Source organism: Narcine bancroftii, chromosome 8 (genome assembly GCF_036971445.1).
Source record: "Narcine bancroftii isolate sNarBan1 chromosome 8, sNarBan1.hap1, whole genome shotgun sequence".
In the NCBI taxonomy this organism is placed as follows: Eukaryota; Metazoa; Chordata; class Chondrichthyes; order Torpediniformes; family Narcinidae; genus Narcine; species Narcine bancroftii.
In genome coordinates, this window is record NC_091476.1 from 76,901,552 (window position 1) to 76,920,340 (window position 18,789).

Sequence of the window (18,789 nt, forward strand, 5' to 3'; positions counted from 1 at the left end):
CAATCCAGATTTGTTAATAACTTGAATTTAGCTCCACAGCTGCCAGAGTGTGAATTGTACTCAAGCCCCTTGATCATGTGTCTGGGGATGGGCTGTAAATGTCTCACCAGTCATGCTCCCATCTTGGCAGGGAGCACCGAAACGTTAAAATCATACAACACATAAAAATTGTGAATATATGTGTCAAGAGACTGTGCCCGTGGTTGTCTCTGGAGGCGTGCATCTGTGCTGATGGGTATGTGTCGGTGCTGCATGCGATCGGATGTTTAGGAGTGCGTGCACCTTGACACAATGCCGTGAATTAGGTTCAAGTTTATTTATCATCTCAGGATCAGAATCAGGATTCATTGACATGATCGAGTCGTGAAAGTCGATGTTTTGTGGCAGCATCAAAGAGCAAACATACATATTATAATCGTCTTACAACATTACTGTAAAAAAGTAAAAATAATGGTGCACAAAAAGTGAGACATGTCTGGGGGTCGTTGCCCATTCAGGAATCTGATGGCGGAGGGGAGGAAACTGTCCTTGCGCCACTGGGTGCTCATCCTCAGGCTCCTGGACCCCCTTCCCAGAGGGCAAGGACTGGGTGGTGGTGGGGGGGAGGGGAGGTCCTTGAGGATAGAAGGTACTTTCTTAAGACACCGCCTTGTGTAAATGTCCTCAACTGAGTGAAGTCTGGGGCCTTTGATGTCGCAGGGCCCAGTTAACAACCATCTGGAGTTTATTCTTCTCCTGAGAATTGGCACCTCTGTACCAGGCAGTGATGCAACCAGCCAGAATGCTCTCCCCACAATACCACCTGTAGAAGTTTACGAGGATCTTCGGTGATGAACGGAATCTCCCCAAACTTCTCACAAAGTCTGGCCACTGGCGAGCCTTCTTGGTGATTGCAACAACGTGGAGTCTCCAGGACAGATCTTCAGAGATGTTGACCCCCAGGAGTTTGAAGTTCTTGACCTTTTCCACTACTGAGCCCCTCGATGAGGACTGGGTTGTGTTCCCCCAACTTCCTTCTGAAGTCCACAATCATCTCCTTGGTTTTGCTGATGTTGAGTGCAAGGTTGTTGTCGTGACACCACTCTCTGAGCTGATTTATCTCCTTCCCTCCCAAAGGCTTCCTCGTTACCATCTGTGATTCTGCTGACGACCGTAGTGTCATCAGCATACTTGTAGATGGAATTGGGTTTGTGCCTGGCCGCACAGTTGTGGGTGTGGAGTGAGTAGAGCTGTGGGCTAAGCACGTATCCTTGGGGTGCGTCTGTGTTGATGATCATTGAGGAGGAGACGTTTCCTATCCGTACTGACTGGTCTGCGATGAATCAAGGATCCAGTTGCAGAGGGTGGGTGGGGGGGTGGAACAGAGGCCTAGAGTTTGTAGCTTCTTGACTAGCACTGAGGGAATAATGGTGTTGAAGGTCGAGCTGTTGTCGATGAAGAGCAGCCGTATGTATGAGTTCTGCTGTATTCGAGGTGATCCAGAGCTGAGTGGAGAGCCAGCAATATTGCATCTCCTGTGGAGTGATTGTGACGAAAGGCAAGTTGCAGTGGGAGCAGATCTTTGCTTAGGTATGTGTTTGCACAAGTACAACCCGACGAAACAATGTTCTCCGGTCCTCGGTGCAAAACACGCAGGCACAATCCCAGACGTAACCCACACACAGACACTCAGCACACATTCAGGACAAGTCTTCATATCTACAAGTAAATAAATCTTGTTTAATAAATACTAGAGCCTTGGAGGGTCAGTGTGAGCAGTTCATTTAGTCGTTCAGCAGAATCACTGCCCGTGGGAGTCCATGTCTGTGTTCGTGTTCTGAGAGTGTGAATCAGAATTTATTATCATGAACAGTCACAAAATTTGCTGTTTTGCAGCAGCGTTACACAGTGCTGTAAAATTACTTATAAAAATAAATTTAACGTGTGCTAAAGAAGAGAAGGTGAGGCCGTGTCTGGGGTCCATTGTCCATTCAGGAATCTGACGGTGGAGGGGAAGAAGCCATCCTTGTGCCGCTGGGTGCTCGTGTTCAGGCTCCTGCACCTCCTTCTCTATGGGAGCAGAGTGTAGAGAGCATGGCCTAGGTTGGGGTGGGGGTGGGGTTCCCTTGAGGACAGAGGCTGCTTGATGCTTCTGTTGTGAGCGTATTTCTCTGCGTATATGTTTGTACGGGGTTTCTGTATGTGCGTGTGCACGCACTGGAGCTATGCATTAATTATTGTCGTGTCAAATTCATGAAATGAAATGTTTCGACACTGGATTAAAAATAACTTCAGCCACCGCAGTTCTTTAATAAAATGACAGCAGAAGGATGTGGCAAGGAAGGCCCTCAGTTTGATGAGGTCTATCTGTGAGAGAGCATTCTGAGGGCAATGTGCCAGATTACAAAGGTGTGACTCTCTTGTCAGAGTTATTCTGATTCCTCCGGATGTTTCAACATGGATTTCAATCCAGTCTTTTTAAATTTAAATTCAGACATCCAGCGCGGTAACAGGCCCTTCCGGTCCACGTGCCCACGCCGCCAAGTTGACCTACAACCCTGATACGTTTTGAACGTTGGGAGGAAACCCATGCAGGCACAGGGAAAACGTGCAAACTCCTCATCACAAGCAGTGTGGGGTTCGATATCCTCGCTAACAGTGGCACCCAATTTGCTCCCCATTGACCTACAACCTTTGGTGGGAGGAAACCAGAGGACCCCTCGGGGAACACCCACACAGGCATGGGGAGAGAGTGCAAACTCTTCACAGACAGCACGGGGTTTGATCTCCAGTCCTGTTTCTCGCTAACCGTGCCAGCCAAAAATAATTTTTTTTTTTGGAAAATGATTGCAACCGCTTTGGCCTTTGAGATTCTTTCTCTCACAGCCTCTCCACACCCACCCACTCCACCCTCCGTTTCCGACACCCGTAGGGAAGTGAATCATTGCACTATGGTTTGTTTGTCATTTTGTCGTCTCTATCAAAGATCTGTAGGATAATGTAGGATCAGTGAGTTTGCAGGTGACACTAAGATTGGAGGCGTTGTGAATGGTGGAGAAGGTTTTCAAAGCTTGTAGAGGGATCTGGACCAGCTGGAAAAATGGGCTGAAAAATGGCCGATGGAGTTTAATGCAGACCAGTGTTGCATTTGGAAGGACAAACCAAGAAAGATCATACACAGGTGAATGGTCGGGCACTGAGGAGTGCAGTAGAACAGATCTGGGAATACAGATACATAATTCCCTGAAAGTAGCATCACAGGTGGACAGGGTTTTAGAGAGAGCTTTTGGCGCATTGGCTTTCATAAATATGGCCCGGTTGGCTTAGCAGTTAGTGTAATGTCTTTACAGCGCTAATGATTGGACTGGACCTGGTTTCGAATCCCACACTGTCTGTGAGGAGTTAGAATGTTCTCCCCACATCTGTGTGGGTTTTCCATGGGGTCTCTGGTTTCCTCCCACCCTTCAAAAAATGTACCAGGGCTGTAGGTTAATGGGGTGTAAATTGGGCGGCATGGACACATGGGTCACAAAAGCCTGTTATCGTGCTGGATGTCTAAATTTTAAAAAAAGTTAAAAAGTATTGAGTACAGGAGTTGGGATGTCATGGTAAAGACATTGGTGAAGTCAAATTTGGAGAATTGTGTGCAGTTTTAGTCACCTAAACAGTGCAGAGAAGGTTTATTAGGATGTTGCCTGGAGTTCAGGAACTGAGTTACAGGGAAAGGTTAAACAGGTACGGACTTTATTCCCTGGAGTGTAGAAGAATGAGGGGAGATTTGATGGCGGTATTTAAAATTATGAGGGGGACAGACAGAGTAAATGTAGGTCGGCTTTTCCCACTGAGGGTGGGTGAGATATAAACCAGAGGACATGGGTTAATGGTGAAAGGGGAAAAGTTTCGGGGGAACTTCTTCACACAGAGAGCGGTGGAGGTGGGGAACGAGCTGAAGTGGTGAATGCATGCTCAATTTTAATGTTTGAGTGGAATTTGGGCAGGTACTTGGATGGGGGGGTTCTGGAGAGCTAGTGGCTGGGTGCAGGTCAGTGGGACGGCCGAATAATAGACTAGACTAGAGGGGCTGAAAGGCCTGTTCTATGCAGTCATGTTCTAATGTTTAATTCTGCACCCTCGAGAACCCATATAGATCTGCAAATGAATGGAATTGAGGGATCGAAGGGATATCTGGAAAATGTCACTGAGCTTGATCTTGTTAAATAACAGAGCGGGTTTGAAGAGCTGATTGGCTTTATAACCATATAACCATATACAGCACAGAACAGGCCAGTTTGGCCCTACTAGTCCATGCCGGAACAAATCCCCACCCTCCTAGTCCCACTGACCAGCACCTGGTCCATACTCCTCCAATCCTCTCCCCTCCATGTAATTATCTAGTCTTTCCTTAAATGTAACTAACGTCCTTGCTTCAACTACCTCTGCCGGAAGCTTATTCCACATCCCAACCACCCTTTGCATGAAGAAATTTCCCCTCATGTTCCCCTTATAATTTTCCCCCTGCATTCTCCAACCATAACCTCTGGTTTGAATGCCCCCCACTCTTAATTGAAAAAGCCTATCCACGTTGACTCTCTCTGTCCCTTTTAAAATCTTGAACACCTCCATCAAATCCCCCCTCAATCTTCTACGCTCCAGAGAAAAAAGCCCTAGGCTGCTCAACCTTTCTCTGTAACTCAAACCCTGTCATCCTGTCAACATTCTCATGAACCTTCTCTGCACTCTCTATTTTGTTTATATCCTTTCTATAACTCGGTGACCAAAACTGCACACAGTATTCCAAACTTGGCCTCACCAATGCTTTGTAAAATTTCATCATAACATCCCAACTCTTGAATTCAATACTCTGATTTATGAAGGCCAACATACCAAATGCCTTCTTCACCACTCTATCGACCTGAGTATCAACTTTGAGGGTACTATTTACCATAACTCCTAAATCCCTTTGTTGCTCTGCACTCCTCAATTGTCTACCATTCAATGTATATGACCTATTTAGATTTGCCTTTCAAAAATGCAACACTTCACACTTATCTGTATTAAATTCCATCAGCCATTTCTCAGCCCACTCCTCTAGCTTTCCTATATCTCTTTTTAAGCTACGGTAATCTTCCTTGGTGTCCACAATACCACCAATCTTTGTATCATCTGCAAACTTACTTATCCAATTTACCACCCCTTCTTCCAGATCGTTAATATATATAACAAACAATAGTGGACCCAGGACCGATCCCTGAGGAACTCCACTAGTCACCGGCCTCCAATTTAACAAACAATTTTCTACCACTACTCTCTGACACCTCCCATCCAACCATTGCTGAATCCATTTCACTACCTCCTTATTTATACCTAATGCCTCCATTTTTTTTCCTAACCTCCTGTGGGGAGCTTTGTCAAAAGCTTTACTAAAGTCTAAATAGACAACATCCACACCCTTCCCTTCATCAATCTTTTTTGTAACCCCTTCGAAAAACTCTATAAGGTTTGTTAAGCATGATCTACCCCTGACAAAACCATGCTGACTACTTCCTATCAATCCCTGTTCTTCCAAATATTTGTAAATTCCATCCTTCAGAACACTTTCCATCAACTTACCCACCACAGACGTCAGACTGACAGGTCTATAATTTCCTGGCTTACATTTGGACCCTTTCTTAAACAGCAGAACAACATGAGCCACCCTCCAATCCTCTGGCACTACCGCCGTGACCAGTGACATCCTAAATATCTCTGTTAATGGCCACACTATCTGTCCACTAGCCTCCCTGAGTGTCCTTGGGAATACATTGTCCGGACCTGGAGATTTGTCCACCATTATCTTTTTTAACACTGCCATCACTACCTCCTCAGTTATCCTTATATGATTCATGACCTCCCCACTATTTTTCTTTACTTCAACTGGTACAATAATTTTTTCCCTAGTGAATACCGAGGAAAAGAAATCATTTAAATTTTCCCCATCTCCTCTGACTTTTCACATAGCCTACCCTCCCTATCTACAAGGGCTCCAATTTTATCCCTCACTAATCTTTTACTTTTAATGTACCTATAGAAACCCTTTGGATTTATTCTTACTCTGTCTGCCAAAGCCTCTTCGTGCCACTTTTTGGCCTTTCTAATTTCTTTCTTAAGATTTTTTCTACACTCCTTGAGTTCCTCTTTCAATTTCTCATCACCCTGCTGTTTATACCTCTTGTACACCTCCCTCTTTCTCCTAACCAAATTTCTAATATTCCTCGAAAACCAAGGCTCCCTATGACTTCCAGCCTTTCCTTTGATCCTCACTGGGACATATCTACTCTGTACTCTCTAAATTTCTTCTTTGAATATTCTCCATTTTTCATTTACATCCTTTCCTGAAAAAAATCATGTCCCACTCAATACTCCCCAAAGCCATTCTCATTCCCTCGAAATTTGCTTTTCTCCAATCCAGAACCTCAACTTTAGGCCCTTCTTTGCTCTTCCATAAAACTACCCTAAAACTAATAGAGTTGTGATCACTAGACCCAATTTGTTCTCCAACCTTAACCTCAGACACCTGACCTATCTCGTTCCCTAACAGGAGATCCAGTATTACACCGTCCCGAGTTGGTTACTCTACGTATAGATCAAGAAAACTATCTTGCACACATTTGACAAACTCTAGTCCTTCCAGCTCTCTTATTGTATGGGTATCCCAATCAATGTGAGGGAAGTTAAAATCTCCCATGATCACTACCTTATGTTTATTACACATATATGCTATCTCCTTACAAATTTGTTCTTCCAATTTTCTTGGCCCATTTGGTGGTCTATAATACACTCCTATTAGTACCCCTCATGCCTTCTCTACCCCTCAATTCCACCCAAACAGCCTCACTGGATGATCGCTCCAAACCATCCTGCCAACTCACAGCAGTAATGTCCTCCTTAACAAGCAGAGCAACTCCTCCCCCTTTTTTACCCCCTGTTCTATCACATCTAAAACATTTGTATTCTGGAATATTTAGTTGCCAGTCCTGACCCTCCTGTAACCAGGTCTCACTAATTGCCACAACATCATGATTCCAAGTGCCAATCCATGCTCTAAGCTCATCTACCTTGTTCACTATGCTTCTTGCATTAAAGTACACGCATTTCAGAGAATGACCCTCACATATATTCCCTATTCTACCTTTTACCTTAACCTCCATCCTTCCTTTGTTATCTTTATCATTTATCGCCTTGTAGCGATAGAGTTCTGCAGTGCCGAAAGAGGCCCTTTGACCCATCTTTTTCATGCTGACCAAACTATTCCATTGGCTTGCATTCAGCTCAAAACAATATTTATATATCTATCCATCCATCCATCCATCCATCCATCCATCTATCCATCCATCCATCCATCCATCCATCCATCCAACAATCCATTCAACTATCCATCCATCTATCCATCCATCCATCCATCCATCCATCCATCTATCCATCCATCCATCCATCCATCCATCCATCCATCCATCCATCCATCCATCCATCCATCTATCCATCCATCCATCCATCCATTCATCCATCCATCCATTCATCCATCCATCCATCCATCCATCCATCCATCCATCTATCCATCCATCCATCCATCCAACAATCCATTCAACTATCCATCCATCTATCCATCCATCCATCCATCCATCCATCCATCCATCCATCTATCCATCCATCCATCCATCCATTCATCCATCCATCCATTCATCCATCCATCCAACCATCCATTCATCCATCCATCCATTCAACCATCCATCCATCCATCCAACCATGGATGGTTGGATGGGTGGATGGTTGGATGTGCTGATGGGTGGGTGGATGGTTGGATGGATGGATGGATGGATGTTTCGGGCTTCAAGGTGCTCCCATTGTATTCTTTCTACATCGGTGAGACGGGTTGCAGACTGGGAGATCAGTTTGCTGAGCACCTTCACTCTGTCTGCATTGGTGACAGGGATCTCCCATTGGCCAAATCTGTGCCCCACTCTCGCACTGACATGTCTGTCCACGGGCGCGTGCACTGTCAAACCAAGATCACCCGTAAATTGGAGGAACAACACCTAATTTTCTGTCCGGGCACTCCCCAACTGGACGGCATTAACATCGACTTTTCTGGTTTTTGCCAGCCCACTCCTGGTTCCCCCTCACTTCCCTGTCCCTCTGTCTTCAGCTCTCCACCCCCTTCCCTCTCCATTCACAGAGCTGTCCCACTCCCCCTGTTTGCTGGTGTGCCCTTCCTCCCTACTACCCCCTGTCTGTGGGCTTGTTTTCCTCCCCCTGCCCCTCCCCCCACCATTTTGTTCAGGCGCCTGCTGACATTTTGCTTATCCCTTGATGAAGGGCTCAAGCCCGAAACAATGGTTCTGTTCCTTTATCCTCTAACCGGCTGCAAGCTTCACCACTAATTTCATGAGATGCTCCACTTGCACCCACACCTCCTCCCTCAACATCATTCAGAGCCCCAAACTGTCCTTCCCAGTGAAGCCACACTTGCAGATTTGCAGGGGTTGTCAGTGGCATCCTGTGCTCCCGCTGTGATCTCCTCTACGTTGGAGAGACTGGACGCAGACAGGGAGAGATCGCCTCGTCGAGCACCTTGGCTCTGCGCGCCACAATAGCACGGATCTCCCAGTCGCTGCCCAGTTCAATTCCCTGCCCCATTCCCTTGCCGACGTATCTGTCCATGGTCTCAAGGACTGCCAGACTGAGACCACCTGCAACCCCTCATCTTCTGTCTGGGCTCCCTTCAACCAGAAGGCATTAACATTGACTTCCTCGGTTCCTGTTAAAACTACCCCTCCCCCCTTTCTTTTTCCCCATCTCCTTCTCTCTCTCTCTCTCTCTCTCCCCCACACCACTCCCTTTTCCCTCTGTCTCCTTTCCCAGAGCCAAACCCAATTCTCCTCCTATCATCTCCAATCAACACCTTGTGTCGGTCTGGACCCCTCCCTCTGGCTGGTCTTCTCCCTTTCTCTCCCCAGTCTTTATTCAGATGCTCTTTGCTCATTCCTTGAGGGAGGGCCCAGGCCTGAAATGCCAGTGATGCATCTTTCCCTCCTCCCAGCTGAGTTTCTCCAGCATCTCTGTGTGTTTCTTGGACCGCCATTTGCAACAAACTGTTCTCAGATGACCCCACGTCCTGAGGCTTGATGTTGGTGAAACAGTGGGGGGGGGGGGTTCTTGTCGCTGTTCACAATGCCTTTCTGCATGCAAGCCCATATCCTTCCCCTGGCTCAGAGCCAGACAGGGACTGCAGGGGTTAATGTGATAAGCTTGTGTCAAAATATTTGCAGCCTTGGGCTTTTAATACGACTGGTATTGAGCTGGAAATCAATAGTCAGCCAAGGACAGCATGAGGACAGACTGTCGGCCCAAGTCTCTGTGATTGAAACTGCTCCAGCTTCAAAACGATTCACTCAGCCAATCACAAAGGAAGGTTCTTTGGACCATCTAACCTATCCTGAGCTCCTGTCCAAGTGCCGCCAGGTTGGTCCCATTCCGCCTGCTCCTGCTGGGATTTATCTTTGGAGGCTCCTTTATACAGAGGAGCAAAAATAAGACATTCAGCCCATCGAGTCTGCCCCATGATCATGAGCTGATCCATTTCCCCACTCAGCCCCTTCTCCCCATAACCTTTGATGCTCTGGCTAATCAAGAACTTGTCAATCTCTGCTTTAAATGACCCGGCCTCCACAACCGTCTGTGGCAACAAATTCCACAGATTCACAGCCCTCCGACTGAAGATATTCCTCTGTTCTGAGCAGAGGCCCTTCAATCCTGAAGTCATCCTGCACTGTCTGTGAGGAGTTTGTACGTTCTCCCCATGTCTGCGCTGGTTTTCCCCAGGGGCTCCAGTTTACTTCTACCGTTCAAAATGTGCTAGGGGTTAATTGGGCATTAAGTGGGTGGCACTGGCTCATGGGCCGGATGGGCCTGTTAACGTGCTGTATGTCTATGTTTAAACTTAAAATTCTATTTTAGATTTTCACCTCCTCAGAATCAGAAATTATAGCTGTGAACATGTCATGAAATTCTTTGTTTTGTGACAGTGTATGAATGCAAATATTGCTCTCAATTATTGTAGAGCTCGTCGAAAGAATCAAAGACTTGTTGATCCAAACCAAGGCTTTTATTAGCAAAAGACAGGAGCTCTTCACAGGTGGCCGACCAGTCCAGAATGATCCGACCTGGCTAGGGACACAACCCTTTAAGGCCCAGACAATAGGCGTGGCTTAGCTCTCAGCCAATCGCTGTAAGCACAGTCTAGATACGATAACTATATACACTATGTACATTGGTGATAGATCTGTACTATCATATTCACCCCTTCTTGGAGAACTGACCCTGGAAAAAAAAACAAAAAAACGAGGGAGAGGATGAAAGGAAGGGGTAGGTTAAGGACTGTAGCGGTCAGGGGGTCTGACCATCCGGCGTGACCGCCGTCGTGCCGGGATTGGGGTCGCTGGAGTGGTGTCGCCAGCGGGCTCGTTGGGTGCGACCGCTCCTTCGCTCAATTCCCCAGTTGTGTTGTCGGCAGGGTGGCCCGGGTCATTGGGGTGCTGTTGGTCCTTCTGTTGCGGCACGGGGCCTGGGGAATAAAGAGTTGGGGAAGGTTGGGTTGGGGGGTTTGCAGCGGTTAGCCCGTTCTGGTCCACCATGCGGTCCATTTCCCGCTGGAAGACCGTGACATCATTCGTGACCCCGAATGGTACCCTGAGAAATTGATATAGCTGCCCATTCGCTTCAAAGGCCGTGAATGGTCGGTCCTCGCAGCGGATCGGGAGCTGGTAGGCCGAACGTAGGTCAATGGTGGAGAATATGCGGTATTGGGCGATCTGGTTCACCACATCCGTGATGCGTGGGAGGGGGTACGCATCCAGGAGCGTGAAGTGGTTAATGGTCACCATCCGTAGTTTTTCCTCGTTCTTGACAACCACCACCTGGGCTCTTCAGGGGCTTGAACTGGGTTCGATGATGCCCTCATCCAGCAATCTACGCACCTCATTCCTAATGAATTGCCTGTTTTCATAACTATATTGCCGACTTTTGGTGGCCACAGGCTTTCAGCCAGGGGTGAGGTTTGCGAAGAGTGCTGGCGGGGCAATCCGGAGTGTGGAAAGGCCGCAGGATTGGCCCCGGGGCACGGGGGCGGGTTGCTCAGGTGCTCCGGGGGTGGGGCGATGGCAGACCGAGAGGGGAGCGTGGGGTCCCCCAAAATGTAGGGACACCGATCGGAACTGACACTGAAAGTCTAATCCCAGCAACACTGGGGTGCACAATTGGGGAAGGACGAATAATTTGAAGTGGGTGACCGTTATGCCCTGTACTTCCAGCGTGGTGATGCAATACCCTTTATCCCAGTCGAGTGCGACCTCGTCGCTAATGAGATCCTCTGGGTAGTGGGAATAATGTCAAGTCCCCAACGGAGGGCCAGATCTGGCTGGATAAAGCTGTCAGTTGACCCAGAATCAAATAAGCAATTGGTGTAGTGTCCATGCACTTTAATCAGTTCCATTGCTCTGGTGAGGGGATGAGAGCATTGCTGGTTTAGTGTTATTGAAGCAGTTGACAGGGGAGTTTCGCGTGATGATGTCACGCAACGGGATGATGTCACACAACGGGATGACGTAGTCAACGCTGGAGGAGCAGGTTGGAGGAACTCCCGGAATACATTAGTGAAAAAAGAAGAGAAAGTATGGCTGTGTCTGTGTCTGGGGGTCGTTGTCCATTCAGAAATCTGATGTCAGAGGGGAAGAAGTTGTTCTTGGCTGCTGGGTGCTCATCTTCAGGCTCCTGCACTTCTTTCCCAATGGTGGCGGAGTGAAGAGGGCACGGCCTGGGTGGTGAGAGGTCCTTGAGGATAGAGGCTGCTTTTTTAAGACACCACCTTGTGTAGATGAAGTGAAGTCTGGTGCCCGTGATGGTGCAGGCCGAGTTCACAACTTTTCCTGTCCTGGGCGTTGGTACCTCTGTACCCCAGACAATGATGCAACTGGTCAGAATGCTTGCTGCAGTCCACCTGTAGAAGTTTACGAGAGTCTTCGGTGACAAACGGAATCTCCTCAGACTCCTCACAAAGTCTAGCCACTGGCGAGCATTCTTCGCGATTGCATCGACGTATGTTCCAGGATAGATTCTCAGAGGTGTTAACACCCAGGAATTTTAAGTTCTTGACCCTCTCCACCGCTGACCCCTCGATGAGGACTGGGTCGTGTTCCCCTTACTTCCTCTTGAAGTCCACAATCATCCCCTTGGTTTTGCTGATGTTGAGTGCAAGGTTGTTGTTCAGTGTTATCACCACCCGACAAGCTGATCTATCTCCCTCCCGAATGCTTCCTCGTCACCATCTGTGATTCTGCCCATGACCGTGGTGTCACCGGCAAACTTGTAGATGGAATTGGGATTGTGCCTGGCTGCACAGTCGAGGGTGTGGAGTGAGTAGAGCAGTGGGCTAAGCATGTACCGTTGGGGTGCTCCTGTGTTGATGATCAGTGAGGGGGAGACGTTGTTTCCAATTCGTACTGACTGTATGGAGGGGGTTCCAGAGACAGGGAGGGGTGTAGGGGACCGGAGGGGGTTACAGAGACAGAGAGGGGTGTAGGGGACCGGAGGGGGTTACAGAGACAGAGAGGGGTGTAGGGGATCGGAGAGGGTTACAGAGACAGGGAGGGGTGTAGGGGACCGGAGGGGGTTACAGAGACAGAGAGGGGTGTAGGGGACCGGAGGGGGTTACAGAGACAGGGAGGGGTGTAGGGGACCGGAGGGGGTTTCAGAGACAGAGAGGGGTGTAGAGGACCGGAGAGGGTTACAGAGACAGGGAGGGGTGTAGGGGACTCCAACTGTGTGATCTGGCGTGGGGACAGGGTGTAATTGTGATGTGATTACTGACATTGCTGCATCCTTCTTTTTTCTAACTGTCTCTCTCTCTATCTTTTCTCTCCCTCCACTGCCTCCTGCCTCCTACATCCCACTGGCAGAAGAACACATGATGGAAGGTCAGTACCTTGTCTTCACCCACATGCTGTTGATTGTGCTGGGAGCTGGCTGTCAGCGAGGCCGTGGCAGTTCACCAGTGTTCAAAGGCAGAACTTGGCTGGAGGGTGGTTCACTCATCCTTCTCCCTACTGTAGGGGTGTGTAGTGTCCCTCTCTCTCTCTTTCACACACACACACACACACACACACACACACACACACACACACACACACACACACACACACACACACATATCACCCTCTCACATCCACACACATTTACACATGCCCTCACACACACATCCTCTCTCACACACACATATCATCCTCTCACTCCCACACACTCAAACACACACACACCCTCTCACACACACTCTCACACACTTACATACACCCTCTCTCACACACACACTCTCTCTCACACACACACATACACTCTCACACACTTACCCTCTCTCTCTCACACACACACACACCCTCACTCTCACACACACACTTACACACTTATACACACCCTCTCTTTCTCTCCCTCTCTCACACACACACACACACACACACACACACATATCACCCTCTCACATCCACACACACTTACACATGCCCTCACACACACACATCCTCTCTCACACACACATATCATCCTCTCACTCCCACACACTCAAACACATACACACCCTCTCACAAACACACACACACCCTCTCACAAACACACACACACCCTCTCACACACACTCTCACACACACACACACACACATACTCACACACTTACACACACCCTCTCTCTCTCACACACACACCCTCATTCTCACACACACACTTACACACTTATACACACCCTCTCTCACACACACACACACACACACACACTCCCACACAGACCCACACACACTCCCACACACTCACTCACATCCACTCACACCCCCCCCCCACCCCACCCACCCACCCACCACTGGGGAATCTTTGGTATCTAATAGATTTTTCACTCCCCTGCCTGGATGTTATTTTGGAATTTGAAAGCTGGCTGAACCTGTGGAACAACGGCAGAGGGTGTGTTAGGTGTGAGGAACGAGGTGTGGTGGATGTGCAGGATACATTGGACGCAGAGGATGAGGGGTGAGTGGTGGAGGGTGTGCTGGTGTGGAAGGTGATGAGGGAGTTTCAGAGATTGAGTTGGGTGTGAGGTGCAGAGGGCAAAGGTGGGATGCAGGGCATGTGAAGGCGCTGGGGAATTGCAGACAGGACCAGTCGATCGGAATGATGCTAAATCAGAATTCCAAGTTTAAACCAATATTACTCCTGAGCCTGTTGTTTAAAAAACTTAGCTCTCCTTAAAACAACAGAACCAATCTTTTATTTAAAAAAATGTTCAAGTCCTTGTCTCTCTTTGGAACTGAGGGGTGGTGTGAAATTATTCTCATGCTTTGTTTAAGGTCAGTTTCACACACAGACAGAATTGTTGCAGGAATAGACCTGTTCTCTGTGCAGAGCCCATAGCCACAGGGACCCCTCATACAGACCAATTTCTTGCTAAACTGACGACCACGAGTTTTCTTTGCTTAATTACCAGGTTCATTGTTCTGGCCAGTGTAAGGCCAATCATCCAGAGGGACTTGTGTTTGCTGGTGTTCCACTGGATGCAAATTTCCGCCCTTGTTTCCAGGATCTCTGCACTGCCTTTGGGAAAATCTGTTCCAACAGCTGCTAAAATTTACTTGTCTTGTAGAAGGTTGTGAGGCTAATTTCCTGGATATACATACCTGCTCTGGATTGGTGTAACTCAAGCTCCAGATTCTGAGTGGAGCAGACATCAATCCAGATAAGTGTGAGGTGATTTTTGAAGGTCAAACCTGAAGGTCGAGTACAGGGTTAATGGGTGTTTAACAGTGTGGAGGAATGGAGGGACCTTGGGGTCCAAATCCATACATCCCTCAAGGTCACCACGCAGGTTGATAGGATAGTTAAGACGACCTATGGGACGCTGGGCTTCATTATTCGGGGGATTGAATTCAGGAGTTGAGAGGTCACACTGCAACTCTACAAATGTCTGGTGAGACCCCACTTGGAGTATTGTATTCGGTTCTGATCACCTCATTATAGGAAGTATGTGGAAGCTGTGGAGAGGAGGCAGAGGAAATTCACCATGATTGGAAAATGTCTTATGAGGCAAGGTGAGCAGAGCTGGGACTTTTCTCTTTGAAGCCTAGAAGGATGAGAGGAGACTTGAGAGAGGTCAATAAGATTCTGGGAGGTGTAGACAGGCTGGACGGCCAGCTCCTGTTTCCTAGGGAGGCATCAGCAAACACCAGAGGACGTCTGTACAAAGTGAAAGTGATGCCCCATCAATCGCTTGAAAGACTATTGTAGAGAAACCAATAGGCTTTTATTCACTTGAGAACATAGCATATTCCTAGTCGGTTGACCTGCACTGAGTTACAGGGACTGCGGAATGGTACACGGGTACAACCAGCCAAAAGGTGTGCCTGACCAGATAACTATAAATGAGAGTGGTTTACCACAGAAGGGGGAAAAGTTTAGGGAAGACATCAGGGATAAAAGTTTTTACACAGAGGGTTTGGATGGTGGAGGAGGCTGGTACATTGGGGGCATTTAAGAGACTCTTAGATGGGCCCATGGATGGAAGAAAAATAGAGGTTACGAGGTAGGGAGGGTTTTGTGTTTTTTGGTAGGAGTATTTAGGTCAGCACAACATCCAGGGTCGAAGGGCCTGTACTGTGCTAAAATGTTCTATGATCAGTGTCTCTGCCATTATTCCCCCCCAAAAAACTTCTCTTTGTTGAATGCTCTCTCTACGCCCACGACTGTGCGGCCAAGGCATAATTCAAATGCCCCCCTACAAGTTTGCTGGTGACACCACGGTCTTCGGCAGAATCACAGTCAGCAATGAGGAAGCGTTCAGGAGGGAGATAGATCAGCTTGTCGGGTGGTCTTATGACAACAACTTCAGCAAAGCCAAGGAGTTGATTGTGGACTTCAGGAGGAAGTCGGGGAACACGACCCAGTCCTCATTGAGGGCTCAGCAGTGGAGAGGGTCAAGAACTTCACATTCCTGGGGGTCAACATCTCCGAGGAACTGTCCTGGGGTCCCCAATTTGACACCATCATGAAGAAGGCTCGCCAGCGGCTAGACTTTGTGAGGTGTCTGAGGAGATTCGGTATGTCACCAAAGTCTTGCAAATTTCTACAGGTGGACCGTGGAGAACATTCTGGCTGGTTGCATCACTGTGTGGTATGGAGGTGCCAATGCACAGGACAGGAAAAGTCTACAGAGGGTTGTGAACTGGGACATCACTGACAGCAGACTCCACTCCATCGAGGATGTCTACGAGAGGTGGTGTCTCAAGAAAGCCTCTGTCCTCAAGGACCCCCCATCACCCAGGCCCTGCCTTCTTCACTCTGCTCTCATCGGGAAGGAGCCTGAAGACGAGCACCCAGCAGCACAAGGACAGCTTCTTCCCCTCCGCCTTCGGATGGACAATGAAACCCAGACACAGTCTCACTCTCTCCTATTTTGCTCTAATTTATTCATTTAAAAAATGTAATCTTTACCATTATTTGCATCTGTGACCTTGCTGAAAAACAACGAATCCCATGACACGTTCATGACAATATGTTCTGATTCTGACCAACCAGATTCTCAAGAAACTCTTGTGGGAGGGAGTCTGAGGATCTGGAGAGAAGTGACATTCAGTGAAAAGGTCAGCCGTTAATATATTGTGTAGAAGAGAAGGGAAGCTGATTGGAGAACTCCTGCTCCTGTTTTTCTATGAAATTAAGATCAGTGTGGTGAGATATGAGACTGTCCCATTATGAAAGTTCAACCCATTATTGATTGCCACCAGTATCACACACTGTACACTATGGCAAGGACAGATGAAGCCTACAGGTATTGCTGTCATACACTGGGTACATTTAAGATGGAGCTAGATCAGTTCTTGATCAGGAAAGGGATCGAGATTTCCAGGGAGAAGGCAGGAGAATGGAATTGTAAAGGAAAGTTAATCAGCCATGATCCATGATGGGATGGCAGGGTAGACTTGATGGGCTGAATGGCCCAATTCCCCCCCCCCCCCCATGTCTAATGGCAACACTCACGGACGCACCCCTGTAGATGCAGGCCAGTATACGAGTGTGGGGACATCCACATCCTTCCGATCAGGAGGTGACCAGTGTACTCACCAGAGATTTGTAGAACTGCAACTCCTGAACTCAACCCCCCAACTAATGAAACCCAGGTTCTCATCGGCCTTCTCAACTATCCTATCAACTTGTGCGGAGACCTTGAGAAGCGCTGGTCGTCCTCATCTATGCTTCTCAGAATCTTTTATTAAGTCTCCTCTCATCCTTCTTCGTTCCAGAGAGAAAAGTGTCAGCTCTGCCAACCTGGCCCCATGAGACTTGTTTCCCAATCCAGGCAACATCTTGGTGAATCTTCTCCGCCCCCCTCTCCACAGCTTCTACATCCTCCTTGTAATGAGGTGACCAGAACTGAACACAATACTCCAAGTGGGGTCTCACCACTCACCAGTGTTGTAGGATGACCTCATGACTCCTGGACTCCATCCCTCAACTAATGAAGCCCAGTGTCCCATCGGCCTTCTTAACTATCCTATCAACCTGTGTGTCGACCTTGAGGGATGTATGGATTTGGACCCCAAGGTCCCTCTGTTCCTCCACACCCGATGATTAACCAGTCTGTCCTCAGCCTTCAGGTTTGACCTTCCACAAAGTATCACCTCACACTTATCTGGATTGAACTCCATCTGCTGTCACCAGCTTCTCCTCTCTGCTGTCACCCCGCGGGAGAAAATTCACTCTCTGCTTTCTGCTGTCGATAATTCTGCGGTGTGACCTGCTCCAGCAGGCGAGTGACAATCCCTTCCCCTTCAAAGGCAGCATCTTCTCGCCTTCATTTGCAGCTGGTCACCTTTGACTCTCCCCATGTCTCCCAAACTCCCTGACTGTCTGTCACATCTAATCTTCATCAGCTGGTGCGCTGAAGCCTGCCTTATCAAACACACCACAACTATCAGGGGAGAGCCGTGAGCAAAGGAGATAAGAATTCTTGAAAATCAAAAGTAAAAAAAAATTGCGGATGGTTGGAATTTAAAATCAAAATAGAAAATGCTGGCAGCAATTCAGCAGGTTGGGACGCATCTGCGGGAAGAAGAGCAGGAGCTAATGCTTCACAATCAGAATTTATTGTCGTGAACACATCACAAAATTACGACAGCTTCACGGGGCAAATATTGGTGTAAATTTCATTGCAAAAATAGATCCGTGCAAAGTCAAATTGAGGGTGGGCCTGGGGGTCGTGGTCCGTTCAGGAATCTGATGGCAGAGGGGAAGAATCAGAATCAGAATTTATTGTTATGAACGTGTCACAAAAGTGGTTGTTTTGCAACAGTGGTCACAGAGTGAACATTTGTATAAAACCACTTTACAACAATAAATCAAAACAGTGCACAGAAAAGTCAAAGTGAAGCCGTGCCTTGGGGGTTATTGTCTGTTCAGGTGTTGGATGGCGGAGGGGAAGAAGCTGTTCTTGTGCTGCTGGGTGCTTGTCTTCAGGCTCCTGCACCTCCTTCCCAATGGAGGCAGAGTGAAGAGGGCAAGACCTGGGTGGTAGGGGGTCCTTGAGGATAGAGGCTGCTTTTTTAAGACACTGCCTCTCGTAGACGTCTTCAATGGAGTGAAATCTGGTGCCCGTGATGTCCCAGGCCTAGTTCACAACCCTCTGGAGTTTATTCTGGTCCTGAGAGTTGGTGCCTCTGTACCAGGCAGTGATGTCACTGGCCAGAATGC

At 48.0% G+C, this 18,789-nt stretch overlaps 1 protein-coding gene across 21 annotated transcripts in view; it reads left to right on the forward strand.

The window, feature by feature from the left end:
• Window positions 1–18,789, forward strand: part of LOC138740935 (neurexin-2-like) — an 838,414-nt gene that overhangs the window by 43,397 nt on the left and 776,228 nt on the right. For 14 of the 21 annotated variants that reach the window (XM_069894295.1, XM_069894297.1, XM_069894296.1 and 11 more), the window contains exon 3: window positions 12,969–12,986. The exons of 5 other annotated variants lie outside the window; for them this stretch is intronic. In XM_069894295.1, the coding sequence (XP_069750396.1) occupies window positions 12,969–12,986 (18 nt within the window). The remainder of the gene's footprint in view (window positions 1–12,968; window positions 12,987–18,789) is intronic. 2 more of the 21 variants (XM_069894278.1, XM_069894284.1) reach the window with 1 other exon arrangement.